At 36.5% G+C, this 27,738-nt stretch overlaps 1 protein-coding gene across 3 annotated transcripts in view; it reads right to left on the minus strand.

Moving 5' to 3' along the window:
* The window catches only part of AFG1L (AFG1 like ATPase), a 185,786-nt gene that overhangs the window by 81,473 nt on the left and 76,575 nt on the right, over positions 1-27,738 (minus strand). For all 3 annotated transcript variants that reach the window (XM_078155206.1, XM_021008152.2, XM_021008150.2), the window contains exons 6-7: positions 26,021-26,120; positions 908-966 (exon numbers count right to left, since the gene is read on the minus strand). In XM_078155206.1, coding sequence (XP_078011332.1) covers positions 908-966; positions 26,021-26,120 — 159 coding nt within the window. The remainder of the gene's footprint in view (positions 1-907; positions 967-26,020; positions 26,121-27,738) is intronic.

A 27,738-nucleotide genomic window follows, 5' to 3' on the forward strand; every position in this document is an offset into this window, starting at 1 on the left:
ATATATATATATATATATATATATAGTAAATGACCAATAAACATTCATTGGATTTTGTTTGTTATTCATCCTTTGTTCTAGAAGAGGACCAATGACATCAGAAGGATGACATCTTAACATGCACATGAATTGGTTTTAAGTGAGGCACTGCTGTGCAGTCATCAGCCTCACTCTCTCCTCCAGAGTCATCTGAGTCTAGTGGCAAGACATAGGTCAAGATGACTGGTGATGGCCCAGTCCCTCTCTCTTACCTTTCTCAGGAAGATGAGAAACAACATTCTCTCAAGCACCAGACTCTCACACCCACACATACACACAGTGTGTGTGCGCATGCATGTGTGTGTGTGTGTGTGTGTGTGCATATATGCACTCCTACTTGACATAAAAATATATATTATACATATGTGTATGCATGTTTTATATATAGGAATGTGAAATGACTATATGAAGACCACTTCAAATTAATCCAAAGCACAATGTTGTATAGGACATTTGAATTATATGCAGTAAATACTTAAATGATTACTATAACTTTATCAACAAGGTACTTTGGCATAATTTCAAAATAATTCAGTGGCAACTTCATTTAAATATATTCGAATCTTTCTCATAACAGAATCATTCTAAAGTAGCAACTTTGGCAGATGTCGAAACATGCTAATATAGACTGTCAACTGCATCGAAGTTTCACGTCTTCCCAAAAATACATTCATACCTTATCCTACAGTTCTTCCTTTAACACATCTACATAAATGCCACATAAAAAGTTTATTTCTGCTTGTGTCTTTTGCTATGTTCCAGTAATAATTTAGTCAAACTATTTATGCACTTGAAATCAATTAAATACTGCAAAAGCTCCTTATTATTAATATGACACAAATAGTGAAGTATTCAATCAGTGACTTACCTTCAAGACAGCAATGAATGGCACAAAGTTAGCCCGCTGGAGTCCATTTTTATACAGGTCTGAAAGAAAAAATTGGCATTATCTTTCCTACTTGGCATTAGTAACAATGAAAAATTTTTAAAATAATAACAATTTCTTTTAGCCTGGCAAATAAAGCAATCTACTGATAGGTAGAGGAACAAAAGAAATGGAAGTGAAATTTATTTCCATTCTTGTAGTACACAAAATTCATTTCAATTTTAATAAGAATTTAGGGAAAAAAAAAACCAACCAGAAAAGAAAGCTTACCCAAAGACAGTCAATTGGGGCAGCTAGGTGGTGCAGTGGATAGAGCACCGGCCCTGAAGTCAGGAGTACCTGAGTTCAAATCCAGCCTCAGACCAAACACTTGACACTTACTAGCTGTGTGACCCTGGGCAAGTCATTTAACCCCAATTGCCTAAAAAGAAAAAAAACCCCTAAAAACCAAAGACAGTCAATTAAATTAGATTTAAATCTATACTGAAATTCAATAGGTGAAGTTAGGCCAACAGATACGTGATAAAAATAACTCTAAATCAATAACCCAAAGCAGCGATCACATTTTGGAAAACAGTTTACATATAGTATTTTATGTATTTTATTTACTATGAAAAAGGCATATATTCTTGTTTTCATTTAAGTAAATTTCTTCATTAAAAGCATAATAAGGATTATCTTTTAGGAAAAAACATCAGCTGCAAGAATTAGTAATACAGTCTTCATATCAGATTTATATGATGTTTGCCATTAATGAATCAGCTTTTCAAAGTAAGGAAATTCCCTCTTTTAAAAGAAGAACTCTATATATGACTCAGGGGGAAAGCCTACTCATTTCTGTGTCATAAACACATATCTTTACATTGCTTCAGAAGACAAAAAATGAGATTACTTTCAAAAGGAACAACAGACAAATCAAACAGGGGCTATCAAAGTTGGTATAGTTTTTTCAGAGAAAGAAGCTTTCCTCTTTAAAAAAGACAATTGTATATGAGAGCAAGAAAGGATGAAAAAGGCCTGGGACTCAGGGAATCAGGAGAGTATTTCCAGGAATCATAACAATAAAAAAAGTTTTCCATGAATACAGAGAAAGCAAATTGCATTATGTGTCCCAATTAAAAAAAACCTATAACATAATGTAATCTTTTGTACCTATTTAGCCCCTCTGTTTAGAGAAAAAAAATGGAAACATGAAGGCAGATTGGAGATGCCACATTTACTTATGGAAATAAAATATGGCCATTAAGAAACAAATTTATTCTCTTTAGAAAAACATTCATCATAACATCATTATAGTGAAGAAAGTATTTGCATGAGCTGTCTGGTTAATTAAGGACTGGAGGCTTCAATTTGTCTATGCATTAACATTTTTATTGGGGGAGTGACATAAAAGTAAGGTTATGTCATTTAGGATATGGGGATTTCAAGAACTGAACTAAGCATTTTCTTTTCTATATTCCTTTAAGGTCTTATGTTGGCAAGAACTTGACACACCACATGCCAGTAGCTGTCCTAATTTCCATTGCCTACTGGGTAGCTATGAGGTCAGTGGCTAAAACTGATCCTATGGAGGTTGCTTGTGGATAGTGGGGATTGCTAGGAGATGACAAAAATTTTTTTAAAATTTAAGATTTTTGAAATGAATTTCATACACCACCAAATTCATAAAAAAAAGAAATTTTAACAGCTACATGGAAGGCTACTGACTGTTTACACAAATATGCTACCTTTAGGTTTTACTCTTAGAAAGAAAATCGTTATTGATATAAAATGTGCTAAGATTTGGCAATAACTATCCAGCACTTTTTAATAGGGCACTGTCAGTCAGAGTTGCAACAATCTAATTTTAGTTCTGTTCTGGGTTTAAGCATTTCAAGCTCTCAAGCAAAGTTAAAGGTAGAACAACAATGCTTCTAGTTCCTAGAAACTCAATAAACTTTTTCAATAGATTTTAGTAAAGGACATTTTTAGGCTCTGCTAAGTCTTTTCTAAATAAACAGAATTCATTTAGTTGGAAAGCCCTTGGTTATTCTAGGACACTTAAGTAAAAAAGACTGTATTCATTAAATTGAAGAGGGTTTTTTGCAATTCAAATATTATGTTAATTATCGTTGCAATATATCTTCCTCCTAAAATTTTATTTGACTATCAAGAAATTTTAATCTTACTTGTTAGACTTTCTTAATTGAACCAAAAGTACTGTGCAGGCATAAAGGTTTTATAACACATTTGTATCAACCTTTTCCAATTATTTACTAAATACTGCTTTAAAAAAAACATAACAAAACCTGGTGGAGTCCTTGCCTAAGATTTCTTTTTTTTTTAAGATCTCTAAACAGAACCAAAGGAGCACTTGGCCATATCAGACAGTGTTGGAATTATAGGACATTCGTTTTGTCGAGAATAACGTAAGGACCTCTAAATCCTTCACAGTGAATAACCTTAATAATACTTACAGATGAAATATGGGCAAAGAGGATTTTTAAAGTAATTACAAAGATCTACATAAATGCCTTGGAAACTCACATGGGTTTGTAGACTCTTTTCATCTGAAACCCAAATGTCAAAACTAAGAAAGTCCACAGTGCTTCACTGCTCTTCAGGTTTGTTTGTCTTTTGGGGTGGTTGGGATGGGGGTGGGGGTGGAATGAAGGAATTACAGAAAACATCACTAACAGCATTTACCTAATGTAAAAATACATAAAAGATCGATGTCTTCGAGGGAGATCTCATTTATCTTTGGGAAACTGCCTCATGGCAAGTGCTCCTTTCACTACTGATTAAAAGAAAATAGTGGGGCAGCTAGGTGGCGCCATAGTGCACAGAGAGCCAGGTCTAGAATCTGGAAGATTCATCTTCCTGAGTTCGAATCTGGCCTCAAACACTTCTTAGCTTGGGATGTCAGACAAGTCACTTAACCCTGATTGCCTCAGCTTCCTCATCTGTAAAATGACCTGGAGAAGGAAATGGCAAACCATTCCAGTATCTTTGTGAGAAAACTCCAAATGGGGTCACAAAGAGTCAGACATGACTAAAATGAGGGAACAACAATGAAAAGAAAACAGTATCTTTAAACCTCAGAGGTAACCCAAAACTACCATGTAAAATCAAGTTATTTCTTTTATATAACTGTTCAGATGCTGAGTTAATAATACATTATTTTACTAAATATGCTCATCATGCTGTTAAGATATGTGTTCCCACTGGTTGCTCTTCCCCTTTCCTGGAATTACTCCCCTTTTATCTATCTGTGCACATCTTGTCTCCTTATGGCCCCCACCTCTATTAGAATGTAAACTACAAGAGAGTAGAGATTGTTATGTTTTTGTCTTTATATATCTCAGCATAGAGCCTGGCACATTTAGGCACTGAACACATATTGTTGAGTTGAATTGGATTACTCTGTGATCAGATAAGATATTTTGGGATAATCTATTTTTAAGCAGAACTAACAAAGATGAGACATGGTGAGATAGTGAGACATATTATAGATTGTTTGTAGAAAGAGACTGAATATAAGCATAATAACACCTATAATATTGTAATTTCTGAATTTCTGAATTGGGGAAAGTCAAATATGCAAATAGAATTCAAAGCTGCTCTGTCATTTTGAGGAAATATCAGTATACAGACATAATTTTAAAATAAAATACAAGGAAGAAAAATGATAAATTAAAGCACACGTGGAATCAGAGATTAATTTGAAGATCACCTCTGAACTTTAAATATAATCAGTTTGCAACAACTAGATCAGATGAAGATAACAGCAGCAAAATTTCACTCCTATCACTTCAAAGTCCAAGGTGAGGAAAGAAGGAGGAAGAATGGGCAGACGTTTGGATGGCAGCAAGTTGGACACGATGCATATTTTATTCTCCATTGCTTTATGTTCCTTCTCCTTCACCGTCTAGAGAGACTAAAATGAGGCAGCAAACGAGAGACTATGAGAGTATAGGAAGGAGATAAGAGACAGGAGACAACTTGGGGAGCATCTGGAAGTATAAAAATACTCCATTGGTGACCAAAGTCTCTGAATTTAAATTAAACTATTGGGACAATAACATAGAAAAAGCCTTAAAATATTTTCTTACTCATAAGTAGATTTTGCTTATCAAAACAACATACTGGATTTAAAAAAAAAAATCAATGCTTTTTTTAAAAAGATCTTTGGTTTATGCCACTTTGACCTATTTTATGTTATCTAAAATCTTTTCCCATATAAATTCTTCCTTTGTTTTTGGTAATAATAAAGTCCCAAGTCTTATATCTTATTGTCAGTGCAACATTCAATATTTCAAACTCCTCTGACTGTTCTAATCTAGAGTCAATTTGCTATCAAAACTTCCTTAAGAGTAACTAATATTAAAATGCTCACATTTTCTACCAGAACTTTGGAGAATCAACATAAATTTATTTCAGAAAACTAAGACCGGGATTCAAAAGCATAGCATGATTCCTGTCTCTGTCACTGATGCACACTAAAATCTTGAATAAGTTATAACCTTCCTTTAACCATATCTGAATATTAACATTAGAGTATATCAAATTAGATAATGTCTATAAAATGCTGTGCAAACCTTAAAGCACTATATAAATGCTAGATAATATTATCATTTACTTGACAGATTGTTCCCTAATTTCCTAATTTACAGATGAAGAAACAGGCCTGAAGTGATTGTGACTTGTCCAAAGTAATGAAACCAGTAAGTAGCAGAGTCAGGGCTAGAAACCAAGTCATCTGACTCCTAGCCTAGTCTTGTTGGTTTTTTTCTACTATGCAATCATACTCACTTCTTAATAGCTTTCAAGGTTTTTAAATTAGTCAGACAATAAACATTTATTAAATACTTAATATGTGCCAGGCACTGTGCTCAGCACTGGGATCCAAAGAAAGACAAAAAACAATCCCTGCTTTCAAGCAGTTCACAGTCAAAAATACTCAGAGTCAGGATTTAGAGTATTTTGTGTAATAATAATAATAACAACAACAGGTAACATTTATGTAGCTCCTACTATGTGCCAGGTATTATGCTAAATGATTTAACATACTATCTTATTTGATCCTCACAATAATCTTGGGAGATAGGTGTTATGATTACCCCCATTTTATAGAAGAGGAACTCGAGGCAAACAGAAGTTAAGTGACTTCTCCAAGGTCACACTGCTAGTAGGTGTCTGAGGCCAGATTGGAACTCAGGTCTTCCTGACTCTAGGCCTGGAATTCTAACCATTGTGCCAGTATCAGAGTATGGAGGCAGGGTATAAGGCATAAGAAGAATGGAAAGGTAGGAGGGGGTCAGGCTATGAAGGGCTTTGAATGTTAAATAGAGGAGTTTTTATTATGATATGATAGGGAAACACTGGAGTTTTTTGAAAATGAAAGGTCAGGCCTGCACTTTAGAAAGATCACTTTGATAGCTGAGTAGAGGATGGACTGGAGTGGAGGCAGATCAATCAAAAGGCTACTACAATTAGGGTCTAGGCATGAAGTGATGATGGCCTGCCTTAGGGTAGTGGCAATATCAGAGGAGAAAAGGGAGTACATATGAGAGATGTTATGAAGGTAAAATCAACAGGCTTTAGCAATAGACTGGATATGGGGGTAAGCCTGGATGACTGGGAAGATGGTGGTACCATTAACAGAAATACAGAAATTAGGAATGGGGAGAGTTTGGGGAGGAAAGATGAGTTCAGTTTTGGACATATTAAGATGTCTATGGGACACCCAGTAGGCAGCTGGAGATTTAAGAATCATCTGCACAGAGATGATAACTGAATCCAAAGGAGCTGATAAGATCACTATGTAAAATAGTATAGAGAGAGAACAGAAGAGGGGTTAGCTCAGAGAGAGCCCTATTGGAAATCCATGGGTTAGCAGACATGATCTGGATGAAGATCCAGCATAGGAGACCGAGAAGTGTCCAGGTCGGTAGGAGGAGAACCTGGAGAGAGCAGTGTCATGAATACCTAGAGAGAAGAGAGTGTCACGGAGAAGAGGCTGATTGACAATGTCAAAGGCCACAGACAGATCAAGGAGGATGAGGATTGAGAATATGTCAATAGATTTGTCAATTAAGAGATAGTAACTTTGGAGAAGGCAGTTTCTATTGAATGATGAGACTGAAACCCAGCATGTGGAGAAGAAAAAATGTGGAAGGAAAAGAAAGTGAGAAAAGAATGAGAGGAGAGGAAGTTAAGGAACATCATGTAGATTGTCTTCTCAAGGAGTTTAACCACAAAATGAAGGAGAAGTATGGGACAATAAGGTAGTGGGGATGGATGGATCAAGTGAGAGTTTTTTGAGGATGAGGGGACATGGGCATATTTGTAGGAAGTAAGGAGGCAGTAAGTAGGGAGGGAGAGTTTGAAGATAAATGAGAAAGTAGAGATGATAGAGTAGGCAGTCTGCTAGGGGCAATTGGATAGAATGGGATTGCTTGTACATGTAGAGGAGTTTGACTTGGCAGGGAGCAGGGTTCCATGTAAGCTGGAAGTGTAGGAGGGGATAATGGCAGAAGGTAACTAGGTGATGTGGGATGAGGAAGGAAGGGGGAGGGCAAACCTAGAGCTCATGGACCCAATTTTTTTCAGTAAAATATAAGGCAAGGTTCTCAGTTCAGAGGGTAGGAGAGGAGGCCATGGGAGGTTTGAGGAAGAATGAAAAAGTTTGGAAAAGGTTTGATGAGTGGGATAGTGAATTAATTATGGAGGTATAAAAAGATTGCCTTGCCATAGTGAGGGACCAGCTGAAGTTATATGATAACATTTTAATAGCTCTAGCAAGTACAGTTTTGTGATTTTCTCTAGATTCTTCAATAGTATAAGAGCAAAACCAATGGATGGTGGGAGTGATTTAAGGCTGAGGCGTGGCAAGGCAACATCAGTAATACAATAAGGGAACAAGGGACTCAAGAGAAGGAGAAAGTGTTGAGTTGAATTTGTTCACCAATGAATCATGACAGGGAAGGGAAGAGCAGTAGTAATGGTCTGTGAAAAAACTGAGGGGGTCAAGGAAATGGAGGTCACAGTGTGAACAAAAAACAAGGTTTGGGGCTGGAAGGCAGAGGGAGAAGTAAAATGTTAATAGATGGTGAACAGATAAAGGAATTTCAGAGTTCAGGAACATGGAAGTGGTGCATTTGTGGCTGATGACAAGATCAAGGTTATGACCAATTTTTGGGTGTGGCTAAGGGAAGGTGGTGGAGTCAGTCATATGAAATGATTAAAATGAGGAACTATGAAGTTATGGTGTTTGAGGGAGTATCAACACATATGTTTACATTCTCTAATATGAGGGCAGGAGTTGGGGAAGAGAGAAAGGATTTTGATTGGTTGGTAGATATGGATTAAGTAAATTCCAAAAGAGGAGAGGTCACTAAGTGATGATGGTAGAGAGGGGAACAAATTTCTAAAAAACTAAATATGATTTCTCTTATTTGCTTTACATAATGATTTTACATTGCCTTATGCATTATATACATCTTCTCTCCCTTTGCTTCAAGATCCTCAATAAGATCATCCTGGAATACCATTTGTTAGTCTACCTTTTCTGACCTATCATCCTCCTTATCTCCCAGTTCCCCAGGCTAACATTTGTTAACTTTGTTCATTTGTTCTATTTAGACTCTGTGCTCCTCAAGAATCTATATTACGCTAATGCATTGTTGGTAGAGTTGTGAACTGATCCAACCACTCTGGAAAACAATTTGGAACTACGCCCAAAGAGCTATAAAACTGTGCATACTCTTTGATCCAGCAATACCACTATTAGGTCTGTATCCCAAAGAGATCATAAAAAAGGGGGAAAGACTCACATATATAAAAATATTCACAGCAGCCCTTTTTGTAGTGGCAAAGAATTAGAAATTGAGGGGATGCCCATCAATTGGGGAATGGCTGAACAAGTTGTGATATATGAATGTAATGATACTATTGTTCCATAAGAAATGGTGAGCATGTGGACTTCAGAAAAACCTGGAAAGACCTGCATGAACTGAAGCTGAGTGAAGTGAGTAGAACCAGGAGAACACCGTTTGCAGCAACAGCCGCATTGTGAGATGTCCAATTTTGTTAGACACAGCTCTTCCGAGCAATGCAATGATCTAAGACAATTCCAAAAGACTCATGATGGAAAATGCTATCCACTTCCAGAGAAAGAACTATGGAGTCTGAATGCAGATCGAAACATACTATTTTCTCTTTTTTTGTTGTTGTTGTTTTATGTGTTTTCTTCCTCATGGTTTTTCCCTTTTGTTCTGATTCTTCTTTTACAACACGACTAATGTGGAAATATGTTTAATATAATCATACATGTATAGCCTGTATCAGATTGCATGCTGTCTTGGGAAGTGGGGAAAATTTAGAACTCAAAATCTTACAAAAACGAATGTTGAATACTATAAATAAATACATAAACAAGGGGGGAAAAGGAATATGTTATACATTAAGGACTACTTTCCACTGGCTCCTTCTTCCATCTTGTACATCAGGTCTTTTGCATTATTTAAAGTCTTCTTGATATCCCAAAAATCATTGCCAAAATAATTAGACAATAAAACTACTCAATTTTAATCTAAGAAGTCATAATGCTCCAACAAATTGAGTCTGCTTATTGGGAAGGATGTCAATAGAATTTTAAAATGGCTTTCTTCCCCTTTCTTCTCCCCCTACCTCTGAACTTTTTCTTTTTCTCTTCTTCTATGCAGATACTTAACATGAAAGTGGTAGAAAGGGATGGCAAGAGAATCAATGTGGTCATGTAGATGGGCAACATATCTAAATAAGTGGGTTTCATGAATATGTTCTAAGAAAAGATAATGACAAAGTTTATCTAGGATGTAGTTTTTGAGTGGCTGTCAAAACACAAAACTTCTCAACTTTTATTCTTTTGTTAAAACATCAACCACACTAGAGAATGAAATATGTGAAAATTCAATCTTCAGAGAAAAAAAAATCTTAACAAGTAATTTGAAGCATAAACTTAAATCCTGGACCACAACACAAATACTTCAGAAATTCAGGAGGTGCCTTAGAATTATTTCATAGGACCTAAAGCTATAAGAGACCTTGAAGACCACCTAGGCCAATCCCTTCATTTTATGAATGGAATACCTAAGTGAGAGGGGCTAAGTGAATTGGCCCATGCTGTACAGGTTATGAGCAGCAGAGTCAGGATTTGAAACCAGGGCAACTGACTCAAAATCCAGTGCTGTTTCCACTATGTTATATGTCTTCTTATAACTAAGGATGTGATATTGCAATTGATCAGTACAGAGGAATATTCTAAGCCTTTAGAATACCTGCTAGCTTTCTAGTTCTTATTCTCCCACTAACTGGCTATATGACCTTGGGAAAATCAATTCATCTCATACGCATCTATAAAAAGGCTAAAACACCTCTTACCTCATTCCAAGGATGTTTGATAGCTTACCTAATTAATAGTTTGGCACTTTCTTGGCTTTAAAGAATTGTACCATTTTCTTTTGTCTCTGGGTTATTTAATTGTAAAGTAAGGAATTATCTTTGACATTAAGTATTTGGTTATGTGAAATGCTGAACAAAAATGTAAACCTAGTAATTGTATATCTTGTTTTATATCTTTTATATCTTGTTTTATAATCTGGAGGGGGATTTAGTAAAGTTAAGAGTTAAGTTAGAAATTCAGTCTATAAACAAGTAGAACAGTAGCTTTGGGTTTTTTTTGTTGTTAAAACTCCTCCTGAGTCTCAAAGACTTTTATCTGTGTGGAACAGTGAGTCCCTCAGCTTTGGGATTTTTACAAAAAAGGTTTTACAAAATCTAACCAATGCCAAGAGAAGAGGACCAATAAGAGTGAGTCAGACTTTTTACGCCTTTCCTTTTCTCCTCCCTTTGCTCCCTAATCAATTATACTACTCAAAGATACCAAAGTGTAGCTCTAGGAACAGAGGTAACAAATACCTTGCTTCCCTACAAATACCTGCAAAAGGACCCCTGACAAGTGAGGGGAAATGGTGAATCATCGCAAACACATTTCAGAGATGGTATCTGTCCTTTACATTAGAGAAAAACTAGGAAGCTCTCTCTGGTACTACCACCCACAAAAGCTTATGGTTGTTCAGCATTTCATATAACCAAATACTTAATGTCAAAGATAATTCCTTACTTTACAATTAAACCTAGAGACAAAAGAAAATGGTACAATTCTTTAAAGCCCAACTCAAGACACAAACCTGAAGATTCCTAGTGTCCTACCTCCTACAGGAAGCCTTTCCCAACCCTCTTCATTCTAGTTATTTCCTTCTCTTAATTTTATTTATTTACCTATTTATATTGTATATAGCTAGCTTAATATTAGAGTTGTGAGCTCCTTAAAGGCAGGGGCTTTCACCCCTTTTTCTACTGCTAGTGCTTAGGACAGAGCCTGGCACATTGCAGACTCTTAACAAATGTTTATTGACTACCTGGTGGTCCCCCCAAAAAAAGAAAAATTATAAAATAGCTCTCAGTTCTCTGCAGTCTCCTTATGTTACCAATGTCACAGTGGTAGAGTTGGCGGGAGTGGAGGGGGTTGGGGGGGAAAGGGGGACTGAGACGGGGAGACGAAAGATCTATAATCAATTAATTTGAAAAGCTTTATTCACGTTTTGTTTTTATATTTCAGTCACTCTCAGTTATCCTTCCCACTCCACCTCTACCACTGTCTTGTAATAATAAAAAATAGTTAAGCAAAATTCAATGACAGAGTAACCCTGCCTGACAGCATATACAACATTGTAGCCATAGTCCCCAACCTATGAAAAGAGGCAGATATTTCCCATCAGGGGTTGCTCGGTTTCAATTCCACAGAACATGTGCCCCCCAGGATAAGCTGATCATCTGAAATCTCATCGCCATGCAAACTGACTCAGTTTTTCAATACTCAACACTTTCTTAACTCTCTCAGTTGCTTCTCCCCTCTGATTGGAGGGCTGGAGGGAAGAGCTATAAACTCCTCCCAGAGCCTTCCTTTAGAGAAGGCCTAGAACTTTCTAGGTAACTAACTCTATTTTCCATCAGTGGCCCTGGTTGGCTTCAACTCCACAGAACATTATACCCCTACAAGGTACCCACTATCCTGGCAGCCCCTTCTCCTTTCTAGCTTCCTTTTGTGTACTGCCTTCCCCCATTAGATTGTAAGCTTGGCAGGAATAGTCTTTCATGTTCTTATTTGTATCCCTCTAGTGCAAAAGCAGGCACTTAATAAATATTTATTAAATTTCAATTCAATTGAAGACATTTCCTTATCTATTCTAAGGATGGTCATTATAATAAAAACATTAATATTAATGGTGATACTCTAAAGTGAGATTTTTGTTCAATGACCAATGAGCTCACATACCATTAGAAGAATGAAATCAAATTAATGTGGATGTTCTGGCCATAAATCAAATGCCAAGGACGTTGCATCTAAATTTAAGGAAGGCTCAGAGATTCTCTTTGGAGAAATAAAGGAGCCGGCAGAGTTTGTTTCATTTCATGCCCCAATGCAATAAGAAATATTTCATGGCACACTTGGTCACCTAGCTTTATGCCATTCATGAAAAGTCTGAATAAAAAGACCAAGAAGAGGACTGCAGTTTCTGTGCCAACATACACCTCCACAAAACCACAGATCTGGAACTAGAAGAAGCTCAGAGCTCAGTGGGTCCAACTCCATCACTTTACAAAAGCAGGAAACTAAGGCTCAGGCATTTTATGTGACTTATTCAAAGTCACACAGGTAGTAAAGGGCAAATTCATGATTTAAGCCAAGTCCTCTGACTGCAATTCCACCACTTTCTACTATACCATGATTCCAATGAGACTCACTGGCTTCAAAGTGAATATGGCCTCAGGAAGAGATAGTAAAAATTACATTGGAAAGTATGATTCAGAATTAAGATACCAAAGACCAAAGACTTGTGAACTGCTTGGAGCCCTCCTGTCTGTGAATCATTAATATGTTCTTCAAGGACAGAGTCCAAAGGATCTGGACACAGTAAGCAGGAATCACAAAAAAGATAAAACTGACTATATTTTAACAGACAGGAAATGTCTGGAAAGTTATATTGGAGTCATTTCAGACTCAGCTGGGTATATACAGTCACATAATCAACTAACTGGAGCAAAGGTCACCCAAGGCTCCCTATTGGCTCTAGAATCAATAACAAAATGCTATTTGGCATTCAAAGCCAAAAACTAAGAGAAAGGATAAAGATGAGAAGGCACGACAGAGGCTGCTGAGACAATCTGGAACCCAGGCAAAAGGGAAGTGAGAAGCAAAGGTGGCTAGGATACTGACAAAGAAGTACCTGGTGCTCTTTCCCTCTTAGAACAAACAGGCGAACCCAGCCCTCATTGTGGGATGGCTGGCAAAAGGCTTCCACAAGAGTGGAAAAGATGATACAACTTCACTAATGCGAAAATATGTTTAATGGGTATGTAAATGTAAAGCCTATGTCAGATTGTGCGCCGTCTTGGGGAGGCGGGGGGAGAAAAAGGGAGAAAAAATTTTCAACTCAAAAGCATATGGGAAAAAAAAATTTTAAAAAAAAAGAGTGGAAAAGATGATGAGACTGTAACAGTAGCTTCCTAGTATCTTATAGCTGAAACAGACCTCAGAGGCCACCTATCTGAGAACAAGAACCCTCACTACAATATCCTAACAACTTATGATTTAGTTTTTTTTAATTTTAAAAAAATAGTCAATTGGGGTTAAGTGACTTGCCCAGGGTCACACAGCTAGTAAGTGTCAAGTGCTTGGTCTCAGGCCGGATTTGAACTCAGGTACTCCTGACTTCAGGGCCAGTGCTCTATCCACTGTGCCACCTAGTTGCCCCTTTAGTTTTCTAATAAAGGAGGAACTCACTACCCTCCAAGGCTGACCAATCTACTTGGAGACAGTTTTAATTGTCAGCAAGCTTTTCCTTACATGAAGCCCAAACTTGCCATCTCTGCAACTTCAACCCATAGTTCCTATTTTGTCCAATGGAGATGAACAGAATCAATCTAATCTCTCTTTCATATAATAGCCCTTCCCATACTTGAAGTTAGCTGTCAAACTGTTGCCCATAAGTCTTCTCTAGGATAAACACTCTCAGTTCCTTAAAAAGATATTTAGACAGCCTTCCTTTGAATGCTCAAAAAAGTGCCAGCTACAACTAAACACAGTACTTCAGCTGGAGTCTGACCAGAGGAGAGAATCAGTGGGACTGTCACTATTTGAGGCCTAGACACTGTCTCTCTTAAGGTAGCCTAGGCATACCTTAGCTTTCCTGGCTGCCACATCACAAGATTGACTGTTTAGTCACACCTCTCCCATCTTGTATTTTGCCAAGGTGACTTCTTTTTAAGTGCAAGTGTAAGACTTCTTCAAGAGAAAATAGCTATTGCCTATCACCGGGAGTAGGCGTTTAATTATTGACAGACTTATTGATTATTGGTAAGCCTACTGGAAGACTGATTAATTTATCCCTATTAAATTTTATCCCTTTCCCTTAACTTTTCTGACATTCCCTGAATTCTGACAATTCAGAAAGATATGTTGGCACAAAAAGAAGTAGTTTAAATTGCTTGGCACAGCTAATAGGACTATTCTATATTTATCTCCTGCAAATGAAGGAATTTGTTATTTTATAAAGAACAAATAAATTCTAAGTAAAGCACACAACATAGGTTGGGTTATTGTGTATTTGGACAGAAATTAATAAATAATATTGTAAAAAAAATTAGAAATGAACAAAATATAACATCTCCAAGCTCTATTACTTAGGTCTGTTTCAATTGAATAGGAATATGATAACATAACTTAACACAAAAAATGAGTCTGCCTAAATAGACAATAAGCCACAAAGAAAGTTCAGTGTAATCCAGGTCAATTTATCAATAAACGTTTATTAAGTACCCACTATGTGCTAAGCACTGGGGATACAAAGACAAAAATGTAATAGTTCCTGCTCTCAAGGAGCTTACAATCCATAGGAGGAGCCAACACGAACATATATCTATATATCTATATATCTATAGATATATAGATATATATGTATATATGTATATATGTATACATATATATGTATGTATATATGTATATATATGTGTGTATATATATACATATATCTATATATCTATATATCTATAGATATATAGATATATATGTATATATGTATACATATATGTATATATGCATACATATATATGTATGTATATATGTATATATATGTGTGTATATATATGTATATATGTATATGTATAAAAATATACAAAATAAATGCAAAGCATTGTGGGTGAAGGGCTGGGAGAATCAGGGAAAAGACTCCTAGAGGAAGCAGTGCTTGAGTGAAGCTCTGAAAGAAGGTAGGGATTCTAAGAGGTGGATATGAGGAAGGAGGACGTTCCAGGAACAGGGGATGGCCTGAGGAAAGGCAGAGTCCCAAGATGAAATGTCATATGTGAGGCACAGTATGGAGGTGAGCTTGGCCAGATTACAGAGTACATGAAAAAATAATTTGTAATAAGTCGTGAAAAGGAGGCTGGATGCAGATTTTAAAGCATTTTAAATGCCACACCGAGGAGTCTATTTATTTTCCTAGAAGGCAATAGGGAGCCAATGAAAATTGTAACAGGAGTAACATGGTGAGACATGAGCTTTGAAAATATCACTTGGGCAGGTGTGTGAAGCACATATGGAAGACTTGAAATTGGGAGACCAATTAAGAAGCTACTGTAATAGCCCAGATGAGAGGTCTGAACTGGGATGGTAGCCATGTCAGTGAAAAGAAGGGACAGAGGCAATGCTTACTAGCTGTGTGACCCAAGAACTTGGACAAGAGAGTCTCTAGGGTGACTTCAAGCTCTAAATCTATGCTTCTATGAGGTAGAATAAATAAGATTTGATAATTTATAGAATACTGGAGATGAGGGACAGGGAACAGTCAAGGTGACTTCTAGGTCTAAACATGGACTGAATGGAAGAATGGTGGTACCCTTGAAAGAAATAGATACCTTAGAAGAGGAGTAGATTTTTGGGGAAAGATAACAAGTTCTGCTTGGCACATAATAAATGTGAGATGCCTATAACCAGATGGAAATGTCCACCAGGCAGTTGGAAATGAGAAATGGAATTCAGGAGTTAGATATATAGATCTGTGAATCATCTACATTGTTATAACTGAATCTATAGTAGCTGATGAGATCACTAAGAGAGTGTGTACAAAGTATAAGGACTAAAGAGAAGAATGAGACCGTAGGAGTGAAGAGAGCCCAGGGCAAATCCCTGGGGTATGTTCAGGTCAGGTAACATTCAATTGGGGGTGGGATAGGATGATGTTGCAGCAAAAGAGACTGTGAAGTCAGATAGATAGGAAGAAAAAATAGTGTCATTGAAAACCCAAAGAGGAAAGAGTATTCCAAAAAGAGAGGATGGTCAATAGCACCAAATGCTATTGAAATTGAAAGTGATAAAGCCTGGGAAAAGGCCTGATAAAAACAATAAATCCTTTCATCTTTGCAGACTGGTAGGTAGTAGCATTATTGAAGTAGCTGACATACTTTGAAACCTTCAAATGTATTTTAATACATTTCAAACAATTTGTAGTAATCTTACTTGAATTTTTATGTAATTTTCATTGAAGCAAACATACCATGCATTAAGCCTATATTATGAAGTCAGGTGTGGTGGTGTATGTTTAAAATCCCTGCTGCTTGGCAGATTGAGGCTGGTGGAGTTCTTGAGATTGGCAGAGCTGCAATGGGCTAAGTTCTGTATTAAGAAGGTGAGTCTTGGTGAGTGACAAAGAACGAGAGGGTCACCAGGTCACCTAAAGAGTAGTAAAATGACGCAGGTCAGAAAACGGAACAGGTCAAAATTTCTGAGCCAGTAAGAATGGCACCAGTTTGGTGAGTAACCCCTACATTTCCAGCTCGGGTGAGACAGTTTAAAAGATAAAAATGAAAGAAAAAAAATAAGCATATACCACAACAAGGTTTCAATTAGAGTTTTCTCTGAGATATTTTGGTTTATAATTCACTTTGACTTATTTTGCTGGTCAATTCAAATCAAAGTTTGGAATTTAGTCAGTATTCTCATATTAGACATCTATTTATGTTAAGATTAATTACCAAATTATTTTCCACTTAGGAATTTAATGAAAGAATAAATTAAAAATAATTGATTTTTCCCATTGCCACTATTCTGAACATTTATATTAGAAACAAGTGCCAGAATACTATATTTTGTTTTGTAACACAATTTTAAAAAGACACAAAAGAATTTCTACAAGAAAAAAAAGACATTATAAACAATTATAACTTGACCATTTTTAGAAGGCTGTCTCTAGTAAACTGGCCAGGAATCTGTCCTTGGTTCTTTACTGTTTCACATTTTTATCAGTGACTTAGATAATGGCATAGGTAGCATGATTTTCAAATCTGCAGATGACACAAAGAAACAAAGTATAGCTCACACACTATATGAGAGTCAAGATTAAGAAACATCTTCATAGGTTCAAACATTGGGCCAAATCTTATAAGCTGAAATTTAACAGGGATAAATATAAAGGTTAATTTTTAAAAACAAATCAACTTCCCAAATATGGCAGAAAAATATCTGGAGTTTTATAGAACCGAAAACACAATATGGATCAACAGTATGATATGGTATCTAAGAAGTCAAATGTAATAGGCTCTATTAAGAGAACCATTGTGTCTAAGACTAAGGACATGATACTTTGTACTTCATACAAAGTACTGGACACTGTACTTTGCATTGGCCAGAACACAGCAGGCATAGAGTGTTCAGTTTTAGACACCATATTTTTGGAAGGACATGATTAACTGGAGTCCTGAGGATGACAACGAAGATGGCAAAGAACCTCAAATTCTTGCTATTTGAGGAACAATGAAAAGGTGTTTAGCCTGAAGATGAGATAATTTAGAAAGGACACAATAGACACCTTTGAGTATGGGAAAAGTTGTTCTATGAAAGTGGGATTAAACCTGTTCTGCGTGTGGCTGGAGGGCAAAAATAGGAACAATGGTTGGAAGCTGCTAAGAGGTAAATCTAAGCTTGAGGAAAATTACAGCCATCCCCAAGTCAAATGGGATGTCTGGGGGTAGTAACAGGTCTTGCTTTCCTGAAGGACTTATGAAGCCTGAATGACCACTTATGGGTATTTTGCAATGAAGATTCTTGTGAACTAGAAGGGCCCCAATGATCTTTCTAACTCTCAGGTCTCTTTGATCTGAGAAAGGACCAGGCAGGCTTCTGAAAATGATTTTCAACAGGAAATGCACAATTTATTGAAAAATGTCAGAATATAAAATCCTAGTAAGTTTACTGTTTATTGATTACCAACCCCCCATTTTTTTTTTTTACTTTTGACTTGGTAGAGAAAAATGCAGCCTCCACTGTTTTGCCAATAAGGGCTCTTCCATTAATATGATATGGTCATGTAAGCCTCCTTGAGAGATATAATCTCTCTTAGAGATTACCTTTCTTAAAGATCATATTGTTTAATAATCTTATGATTATCAATATTAAGCAAGACACATAGCAAAGAGAGGTATGTTCACCAAAGGGCATTGGCTACTTTCATGGAAGATATCCTGTGCAGTGTTGTAATGATTCCTGTAGGCAGTAAGATCCTTTCAGATTCTCCAAATGACAGTGTGCTAACTGTAGCAGCTGAATCTCAGAAGACTGTATAAGACCTATGGCTACTCAAAAAAAACAGGTCTAACAATCCATATAGGAAAAGCCAAGTAGATCAAAATGCCTCAATGCCCAAACAATGATATGCATTTGGACAGAAGTTCACTGAGTTAGTACTTCAGTCCACGTGAGCTGGGCCTAAAACTGAATAAAGCAAAGAGACAAAGATGGAATTTATTCTGGAAGCTGCATATCACTTTTGACAATCCTAAGCAGCTTTGTAACACAAACATTCATCTTGTTAACACCAACATCCTCTCTAATAGTGTACAGCTGAGACTCATGGATGGAACAGAACAAAATCCAAAGAATCAAAATAGGAAAAAGTAGAATAAATGATACCTGAACAATTAGAAAATTTATGATTAGAAAAGAAGCAATGATGCAGTAAGATGGCAATCCAAGAATCAAATTATATCTGTAAAATGCAAAGCTTCCTTAGTGTTTCAGCAATTCATGGTAGAAGATTAATAAGATGATCTGGACAAGAATCATAGAATGAAGGAAGGAGGAAGGAAACAAACACTTAGATAGTATAGCACCAAATATGTGCCAGGTACAGCGATAAGTGCTTTACAAATATGATCTCATTTGAATGACAAAGTATAAATGCATTGCAATCTGGACTAATAGAGGAAGTACCTACATTAAAGAGATTCTAGATCCACTGGGAATTGATTTGGAGTAGGAGGTGTGAGTGGGAACTAGCAAGCATTCAATGGACAACATGATTTGGTAGAAAGACTACTACAATAGGATTTAGAAGACTGAAGTTCTAGTACTGACTCTAATACTTATAGCTATATGACCATATGCAAATCATTTAACTGCTCTGTTCCTCAATTTCTTCATCTATAAAAAGGAGAATAAAATCTACTACAAAGCATTATTGTGAGAATCAAATGTATAGAAAAGCACTCTGAAAACAATAAAATACTATATAAATGTAAAGTATTATTAAATTGTGGAAATAGAAGATGCTTTGTGTGTAGAACTCTTTAAAGTAAGCATATTTAACTTTTTAGTGTGTCATAGACCCCATGAATAGTCAGGTGAAGCCCATGGATACCTTCTCAGAATAATGTTTTTAAATTCATTAAATAAAATATAAAATATTACAAAGAAAACCTATAATATTGAAATATAGTTATCAAAACATTTACAAAACAAAATAGAACAACAAACAAATTCACGGACTCCAGGTTAAGTACAGAGAAACTGGAAAATCGGGAAGAAGGACATCATAGTAATTTGGGTACAAGGTAACCACATCATGAAAAAGAGATTTCTTAATGGCACAGACATATGGTAGTAAATCTGACCTATAGAGTAAACAAAAAAGGAAACAGGTTTTGCAGGTGACTATATGCAGAGGGTAAAAGAAACAGAATGTACATGTATACTTTTGTCCTTTGTATGAAAAGATTAATGGCATAAGAAATTTAGTGATTGCTATCTGCGTTCACTACTGAGGTTAAAAAGCAGTGAGGAATGACCTATAGTATAGTCTCCACTGTATCTGTAATGATTTCTTTGATCTATCATCATTGCTCTTATTTACAAAACTACATATTGGATTTGCAAGACTGTTTTTGAGTGCTGCACACAAGATCATTTTAGAAGTGGTTATATTTAGCAAGCAACTTGAAAATACAAGGTGTCCCAACTAGCTTAAAACTATCACAGCTTAAAACTGAACTAAGACTTTTGGGACACACTATATTTCTTCTAGCCACTGCTTGTGGTCAACCTTCCTTAGCAAACCACAGAGCAGCTGCTTGAATCATCTGCTCTTATTTATTCTTTTTTGCAGGCATTATTACTAGCTAGTTTCCCTTCAGTACCAATAAATTGGCTGTGTCCAAGGACCTCCTTGTTTGTGATGAAATTGCTCAAGAAGCAAGACGCATCATCCATAGTTGATACAAGTCTCACAGCCGACAAAGACACAGTTGGACATTATCACTGCTTGGCAGAGCTTCAGTTTGGCCCAGAGCTTTAAGCCATGTTGGCACTATCCTCTTGGCCAATCTCCCAAAGTACATGCTTAGACTCTTTGATTCGGTTTTCTACTTCCTTATTAATCAGCACATCAGTGGTTGCCTCAATACTCACCTCGGTATTTCTGTGAATATCAAGAGGATCCAATTCTATCAATATTTTTCTTTTGGACAAGGTTATCAGAATGTCATATCAAGGGACATTAAAGGAATTCAGCTCAATATGAGGATTACAGAATCAAAAACCTAGAGCTGGAAGGGGCTTCAGAGGCAAATTAACCCCCCTCCCATTTCACAGAAGAGGAAACTGAGGCTCATGGAGTGTGAGTGATTAGTTCAAGGTCACACAGGTAGTAAGGATTTGAATCCAAGTCCTCTGATTCCAAAGCTATTGCTCTTTCTACTATAAGAACTTTCTAACTGAGACACCATGGTAAGACATAGTGGAAAGAACACTGGGTATGGCATGACAAGACCTGAGTTTAATTCCTGATACTATCACTTACTGGCTTTATGACTTTGAGCAAATCCTTAAATCTCTATGAGTCTTAGTTTCCTCATCTACAAAGTGGAGATAATGTTTATACCACCTGCCTCGAGGTTTTTTTTTGGGGGGGAGGGAGAATTTTGTAACTGTAACTGTAAATTACTGTAAACTGCTTTGTAACTACAAATACATAAAAGTAAGATGTTGTTGCTTTAACTTGCTCCAAAATAAAAAGGAATGACTCCTTAGTCAGCAAGTTCCTTTTAAATGGAAATTTTTAAGCTGAAACTGGATGATCAACTGTCAAGGATGTTATAGAAGGAATGAATGAATTAAGTGGGAAGTTGGACAAGATGAGCTCTAAGCCCCTTCCAACTCTAAAGTTCTATGACTCTATGATTTTAAACATTTATTAAAATGTTGAGGTAATCAAAAAGCTAGGCCCCCTCCTCAAAATCTGTGATATGGTTGGAAACATAGGATCTATGTTCAAGAAACAATTAGGTAACAATACAAAATAGTACATAATAATAATGGTAAGAAGTTACAGAGAGCCAAATTTTGGGTTGATATAAAGAAAAACTTCATAACCATTTGTTGTTCAGTCATTTTAGTCATGTCCAACTCTTTGTGATCCCATTTGGTGTTTTCTTGGCAAAGATACTAGAGTGGTTTGCCATTTCCTTCTCATGTGACAGATGAGGAAACTGAGACAAACTGGTTTAAGTGACTTGCCCAGTGTCACAAAAGTATCTGAGGCCAGATCTGAACTCAGGAAGATGAGTCTTCTTGACTTCAGGCCTGGCACTCTATCTACTGTGCTGTCCATCATAAAAATTAGAGCATAATAATTAGAGGTATACAAAGGAAGACTGTGTTGTTTCATGAAGTAATTATTTCTTCATTAATCAAGGTCTTCAAGTTATGTTTCGATCACAACTAGTCAGAGATCTTATGGAATGGATTCTTATTTAGAGTAGAAGGCCTTTGATTTCTCTTCCAACTCTGAGATTGTCATCTTATGAGCTAAACTTGATGAGGAACGTTAATGATATTTGACTCAAGGCCACACGAATTCATTCAAGTTTTAAGGCCTGGTATTGGCCAGGGCCCATTTACCCAAATCCCCATCAGCTAGGTAACTTCCCCTGCCGAGATGCCCTACTTCAATTTCCAAGGAAACTAGGGAGTAGGACACATGGCCACGCCCAACAGCTAAATCACTCTCCTTTCTGCCCCTGCCTGGCACAACCTCCATTCAGTAAATCAATCAACAGAAGTTTATTAGGTGCTTACCACGTTCCAGGCATTGGGCCAAGTGTTAAGGATACCAAAAAAAGGCAAAAACCCATTTCCTGTCCTTAAGGAGCTCACCTTCTAATGAGGGAGACAACATGTAAATAACTAGATGCATAGAGGATATAATCAAGATAGTAATCTGAAAAGAGAAGACATTAACAGCTGAGGGTATTGGTAGGATTTGAGTTGAGCCAAGGAAAGGAAGAGAAGGTGGTTAGGGGGTGGAGCTGTCTAGGAGCAGGGGATAATCAGTATAGAGACACAGAGATGGGAGATGGAGAGTGAAATAGATGGGGAAACAACAATTAGGTCAGAGTAGCTGGATTGCAGAGTGTGTGAAAGGTAGTAAGTAGGAAATCTGAGAAGGGGCCAGGATATAAGAAGCTTTAAATGCCATACAGAGGCCTTTACGTTTAACCCTGGAGAACACAGGGAAACAGTGGAGTTCACTGAGTAAGTCAGTGAGCTCTCGAGGCTCATGGTCAGACCCACACTTCAGGAAAAAAAATATCTTAGTAGCTGAGGAGAGGATGGTTTGGCATGGGGAAAGACTTGAAGCAAGGAGGCCAACAAAAAAGCTACTGCAGTAGTCTAGGTGAGATGTGATGAGAGCCTGAAGCCTGATGAGAGTGATGGCTTTATGAGCAGAGAGAAGGGGACAAATATGATAAGATTTGGCAATGGATTGGATATGTGGGGGTGAATGAGAGTGAGGCGTCAAAGATGGCAATAAAGTTGTGAGCCTGGAGGACTGGAAGGATAGTAGTATCCTTGACAGTGCAAGGGAAGTTTGGAAGCAGGGTGAATGTGCAGAAAGATGAGATCTCTTGTGGTCATGTTGCATTTGATACGCTTACAGGATATTGAGTTCAAGATGTATAAGACACAGTTGGTGATGCAGGACTGGAGATCAAGTGAAACGTTAGGGATGGATATATAGATGTGCAAATCATATGCAGAGAGATAATAAGTGAACCAATGAAAGCTGATATCACAAAGTGATACAACATACAGTGAAATGAAAAGGGTATCCAGGATAGAGCTTTGGGACACACCCAAAGTTAAAGGAAATAACATGGATGAAGAATCAGCAAAAGACACTGAGAAATGGTAGGACAGACAGAAGGACAACCAGGAAAGAGTACAGTCATGAAAACCTAGAAAGGAGAGAGTATTCAAAAGGAGAAGGTTATCAACAGTGTTAAATTCTGCAGAGAGGTCAAGTAGGGCTGGGATTGAATAAAAAGGCCACTGGGAAAATACATGATTGAAAAAATACCATAGTACCTCCCACAGGGTAGCATCCTCTAGGTCGTACCCTTCCCCCATCCTCAATTTATACTCAGAGGCTGAGGCCTCTTCAGGGTGAGAAAACACCAGTTCCAGGTCCAAGGTATAGTTCATGAGCCTACCCTACTATACCTTGACACAATTAGCTCAAAACAAAGGCGTTTACTGAAATAGCTTAGTAAAAACTGGTCATTGTATAAGTTGTAGTTTACATTTTTTATCTCAAGTCCTAATTTGATTGTTCTTTTTTTCTTTTACAAAAGTTTACATATCTTACTTTGTTGTCCTAAATGTAGTTAATAATAGGCTCTATTATTTTTATTTTTGTTAAGGATTTATTCAGTTCATCTAGAATTCCTACTATCCCTTGTAGCAGTTTTTTAAACTGTGAGTTTTAATGATAAATTCAACATTTTTAAAAATTGTTGTTTTGTTTTTAAATGATATCCTCAAATTGCAGGATATAGATTTGTGCATATTTTTGTCCAGGTTTGTCATATTTCTTGAGCTGCAGGCAATTTGATGACATTTTAATTGGTGTTTTCTCAGATATAATCTTCTTTCTTTCTTAGCATTTGAGAGATTCTTTATCTTTGTAATGCAGAAATTTAATGATTACGCACCTTTAGGAACTTGTATTTTGAATTTCTCTATACTGATTCTATGCATCGAAAGAATCACCATTCCAGGAAGTTATCTCCAATTAGGTGCTCAAACATGGAGTCTTATTTTTTTGTTCTTACCTTCTGGAATCCCAATTAACCTAAAGTTCAATTTCTTTTTTTTTTGTCTGACAAGCCTATTATTTTATCACACACATCCATTAGTTGCTTTTAAAGTTCTGTTACATTCTGAGATTGTTTTTCAAATTTACTGTCAGTTTGGTGATCTTTGCTTTGACTACATATATTGATACTTTCTATTTTTATTGATGCCTTTGGCTCTTCTATGTTCCTTTGAATTTTCATTCATTATTTCACCTCTTCCATTTCCTCCACTCTCTCTCCCTTTTTTAAAAAATAAGAAACTGACTTTAATTGCTCTGATGCATTTATGATCCAACTTATCTTTTCCTTTTGTATTTTTGCACCATTTTTAGTGATGTTTTAGTACCCATTTCTATTTTCATTTTACCTTTTGACCCCTATTTTGAAGAAATCATTGTGTTAGCTTTTTCTTTTATTTACTCAATTAGATAAGTTCTATTTTTCTTTTATTCTTGTTTCTAGGGATATTTTTCCTTTCTTTTCCTTATCCTCCTGCCTCTTTTTTCAACTTATTTTTCTAGATGAGGGAGTCTTGGATGGTCCAGATCCCTGGGAACTTAAGAAGGGTATCTTCTCTCCCTACCACTAGAGTAATGAAAAGATGATCACCAAGGGAGGTATCCCGATGAGAGGAGGGGATTAGTGGCAGTGATTACTTCAGAGAAAGGAAGCCTTCTTTTAAAGCCATAGCTTCTTAAGGTCACTGCCTTTACAACTTCATATTAACTCCCTTTGGATACCTCCCTTCCTTCTTTCCTCCCAGAACAACAATGTTGCTGAAGTTGCTCAGTTGCTTTCTGGCTAGTGGCATTCACCCTCACCAAACTGACCCCTCCCAATTTTTCCCCTGCTCCCCACCTGCTCTTACTTGTATGACAGTCTCAGTATTAGCAGAAACAGGTGAAGCTGGGGTTTGGGGACATCCTAGACCAGATGACTTGAGATTGGGAAAAAGGTCTGCCAGCAACAGCTTCAGCCTTCTGACTAGGGATGAGTCTAAGGGTGGAAACTGCCGCTGTCAGGGCCTCCAATCTAGATGCATTAGTTATGGCAGAGGGGAGATTGGTCTGAGGGCAGCTGTATCATTGGCAAAGAGTTCAGCTAGAGGTGGTGATAGGGGCTTTTTAGAAAAAATAAATTAAGTCATGCACCACCACCTAGTACTACAAACTAGCTCCAAGTCCTTTTTTAAAGTATCAAATGGAACTTGGTCTTCTTAACAAGTTTCCTTTGTATCCCATTAAAACTAACAAAAAAGCCTGAGTATTTTTTTTTATTTGCACAGACACCATTCTCTAAAATCAACAAAAGGTCTGCAGGTACATCAGGAATAAAAGATCCTCCTGGGTTTAACTGCTTTGAGCGTATATACATTTTAAAATTCACATACCCTACTGGATTTGTAGCCCTTAAGCACAGATACAAAACCAATGACAAACAAAACCACCAGTCTTACTGCCACTATAAAATGAATAAGTGCAAAATCAAAAAGCTCGTTAGTGTGTCCACCTAATTGGATAATACTGGCACAATTTCTGTTTTTACCTTCAGGTGGCCTGTTGGATGTTGCCACAACGACGACCCCATTTTTGAACAGATTTTCAAAAAGCTGTTTCAGAATCATGGCATCAGCAATGTCAGTGACCTATGGACAACAACACATTTGTTTGATCTTGATTTCATTTCTGCTCTAACAAATTTGCTAATAGTTCCATTTTTTTTCTTTCCTAAAAGCTGAAAGTAAAATCCTGGAGAATGATTCTAATTATCACCGGGAAGAAAGGGGTAGATAATTAATAAGCATGGAAGTCTATAGAGCAGCAGTCTTTTAAAACTTGTCTCCTCTTTATTGCAGGCCCAACATTTCTAACGAAATTACCAAATGATTCCCTGTTAACTTCTATTATACAACTACAGGTGGGAACTACAGAAAATCATCCTAAACATTTAGGAAACCTAACTAATTAGAAGCAATACAGGAAAAAAAAAAGAATGAAAAGGAAAAAAAAACACACCAGCTGTTTTACATTCTATTACCTTTCTAGCAAAGGTTCCCAGAAAGGTGACTTCAAATGGTCACGGGACTTTAGAAATAAGGACAAGTAGCCAGCTAGACATAATCAGCTGCTGTTGAAAATAGAATGATATGACATAGATACTATTGTGCAATTGTTGCACAAAACAATTCAACAGATGGCCCATCACAAAAATAAGCAATTTCATTGTTCTTTTTAAGTGCCTTCTATTACTGTCCATGAATAATCAAAAGGCACTGCAGTCACTTCCAGCATAGCCAGCCTCTTATAACCTTGTAAACACAAATATTCTCTCTAAAAAAAAAAAATCAGAGAATTGGTTGCTACAGTTAATCTTACCAAAAAAAAAATCTGACAAAAACTACAAATGTTCAAATTATTTCCTTGAGCTAAGATTATAGAGATAGACACATTACGGCTCTTTTCTGACAAACATAAAAAAAATTCCAGTGTAAAAAATATGCTTAATTATAATGTTTTAAAAGGATTTAAAACACATAATTCTATTAGACATAGTCTTTTTGTACAGGTAAAGGTTAATATAGTAACCTTAAAAGTAACAATACAGTTAAGAATCATTCAAACTTTGAAGGGCCATTTATTAAACTCTTCAAATTAATAGAGATTTTAGATAATCTAGTTTAATGATAACTTGTGATATTCTTTTATGAGGACATTTTGAATAGTCTTAATAAAAATTTCAAACCTTTACTATGATCATTGGAGCCATACCCACACAATCCTGTTTTAACCAAGTTAACCTAAAGACTAATAGAATTCCATTTAAATAGTTAAAAATACAAGCATCTATTAAGGTCAAAATATGTAATAAATTATTTTTTCAAATCTAAAACCTAAACCCCTCAGAATCTAATATGCTTTAAGCATAGCTGTTTAAAAAAAAGGTATAATTAGATGGAGGCCTAAATTATCTTTTTCTATAGAGTTGTCATGCTTTTTAATAAATGAGGCCTACAGCAATCAAGATACTTATAAATTTATAACTTCCTTCAGACTGTAACTAGCCTATGGCAAAAACAAAAACAAAAGGTTTGGGGGAGACATATATGGAGGAGGCCTTTTTATTCTTTCTCAGGCTATGACTTTAAAACATATTAACTAACGAGAGTCTCCTGAAGGCTCCCTAAGTTATTAAGACATCAGGAACTTGCAAAGTGTTCTCAAAAACCCTCTAACATGAAAAGGAAAGTGGTGCTCTCATTATTT

Source organism: Phascolarctos cinereus, unplaced genomic scaffold (genome assembly GCF_003287225.1).
Source record: "Phascolarctos cinereus isolate Bilbo 61053 unplaced genomic scaffold, phaCin_HiC Scaffold_5;HRSCAF=322, whole genome shotgun sequence".
NCBI lineage: Eukaryota > Metazoa > Chordata > Mammalia > Diprotodontia > Phascolarctidae > Phascolarctos > Phascolarctos cinereus.